Source organism: Lepidothrix coronata, unplaced genomic scaffold (genome assembly GCF_001604755.1).
Source record: "Lepidothrix coronata isolate B3197 unplaced genomic scaffold, Lepidothrix_coronata-1.0 Scaffold441, whole genome shotgun sequence".
NCBI classification, from domain to species: domain Eukaryota; kingdom Metazoa; phylum Chordata; class Aves; order Passeriformes; family Pipridae; genus Lepidothrix; species Lepidothrix coronata.
In genome coordinates, this window is record NW_016690621.1 from 45,396 (window position 1) to 46,822 (window position 1,427).

Consider the following 1,427-nt stretch of genomic DNA (forward strand, 5'->3'; position numbering starts at 1 on the left):
CGGGGGGATCCTCACAGCCCATCCCTGTGTTCCCCCTCATCCCTGTGTCCCCCCCCCATTAACTGGGGGTCATCCCCCCATCCCCTGGGGGTGCCCCCCTTTCCCCGTCCCCCCCCACACCCCTCAGGAGTCCCCCCCACTCACCTGTGCCAGCCTGGGGGGGCTGCGCCGCCCCCTGTCCCCCGTGTCCACCATGGGGGGGGAGGCTCTGGAACAACAGAGACCCCGGGGAGACCCTACAATAACACCACAGCCCCCCCAAAGCAGCCGCAGCCCTGGGCGGGGACCCCCCGACAGCTTTTCGGGGGGGCAGGTGGGGAAGGTCCGGCCCCCCGGGGACCCCCTGCCCACCCTGGGGGTTCCCAGCCGCCTGTTTTTGGGGTCCCCTGCCCACCCGGGGGGGTCCCTGCCTCCCTGTCCCCCCTCACCTGTCCCGGTCCGGGCTCTGCCGGTGCCGCCCCCGCCGCGGGCACGGCACGGACCCGCGAGTGGCACCTCCGCGCTCCCCCCGGGCCGGTCCCACGGGGGGGACACGGGGACACAGAGCCCGCCCTCCCCCTCCCCAACCCCCGCCCGCCCCCCCGGGCATCGCCCGGGCGGGGCCCTTCGGCTCCAGCGGCTCCCGGGCCACCCCCGCCCTGCCCGGGGGGCACCGGGGCCTCGGGGCACCCCAGGGTGTCACCTCTGCCCTCACCCGGGGGACACGGGGGGCTCGGGGCACCCCGGATTTTTGTGGCACCTCAGGGTGTCACCTTTGCCTTTGTCCGCGGGACTCGGGTGTCCCAGGACACCCCAGAATTCGGGTGTCACCCCCAGTGTCACCTCCTGTCTTCACCCGGGGGACTCAGGTGTCTCAGGGCACCCTGGAATTCGGGTGCCACCCCTGGGTGTCACCCCCGCCCGAGGGGACACAGGTTTCAGGGCACCCCGGAATTTGGGTGTCACCTCCCGCCCTCGCCCAGGGGTGGGAGAAGCGGTGATGTCACGGTGTGGGGGTGACGTCACGGGGAGGGGAGGGTACGGCGACACCACGTGAGTGACACAGGGGAGGGGCCAGGGGGGGCAAGGGGGTCGGGGGGGGGTCACACAAGGGGTGTCCCTGGTGGGAGCAACACGAGGGACATTGGTGACATGGGATGACACGGAGTGACACAAGGTGACACGGGGTGACACGGGGTGACACAGGGTGACATGGGGGTGACACAAATGGACTCAGGTCGGCCTACACGGGTCAACACAGAGCAGAGCAGAGTCACGGGGGCCAACGTGGGTCAACACGGAACAGCACGGACTGACATGGGCCAACATGGGTCACTATGGATTGACACGGGCCAACATGGGTCACTATGGATTGACATGGGCCAACGTGGGTCACTATGGATTGACACGGGCCAACGTGGGTCACTATGGATTGACACGGGCCAACG

The 1,427-nt window shown here is 69.9% G+C and overlaps 1 protein-coding gene across 1 annotated transcript in view; it reads right to left on the minus strand.

The window, feature by feature from the left end:
• The window catches only part of THAP7 (THAP domain containing 7), an 11,137-nt gene extending 10,697 nt beyond the window's left edge, over positions 1 to 440 (minus strand). Inside the window, exons 1-2 of the mRNA XM_017839606.1 lie at positions 429 to 440; positions 145 to 208 (exon numbers count right to left, since the gene is read on the minus strand). Coding sequence (XP_017695095.1) covers positions 145 to 195 — 51 coding nt within the window. The 5' untranslated portion in view covers positions 196 to 208; positions 429 to 440. The remainder of the gene's footprint in view (positions 1 to 144; positions 209 to 428) is intronic.
• Positions 441 to 1,427: the final 987 nt, after the last annotated feature.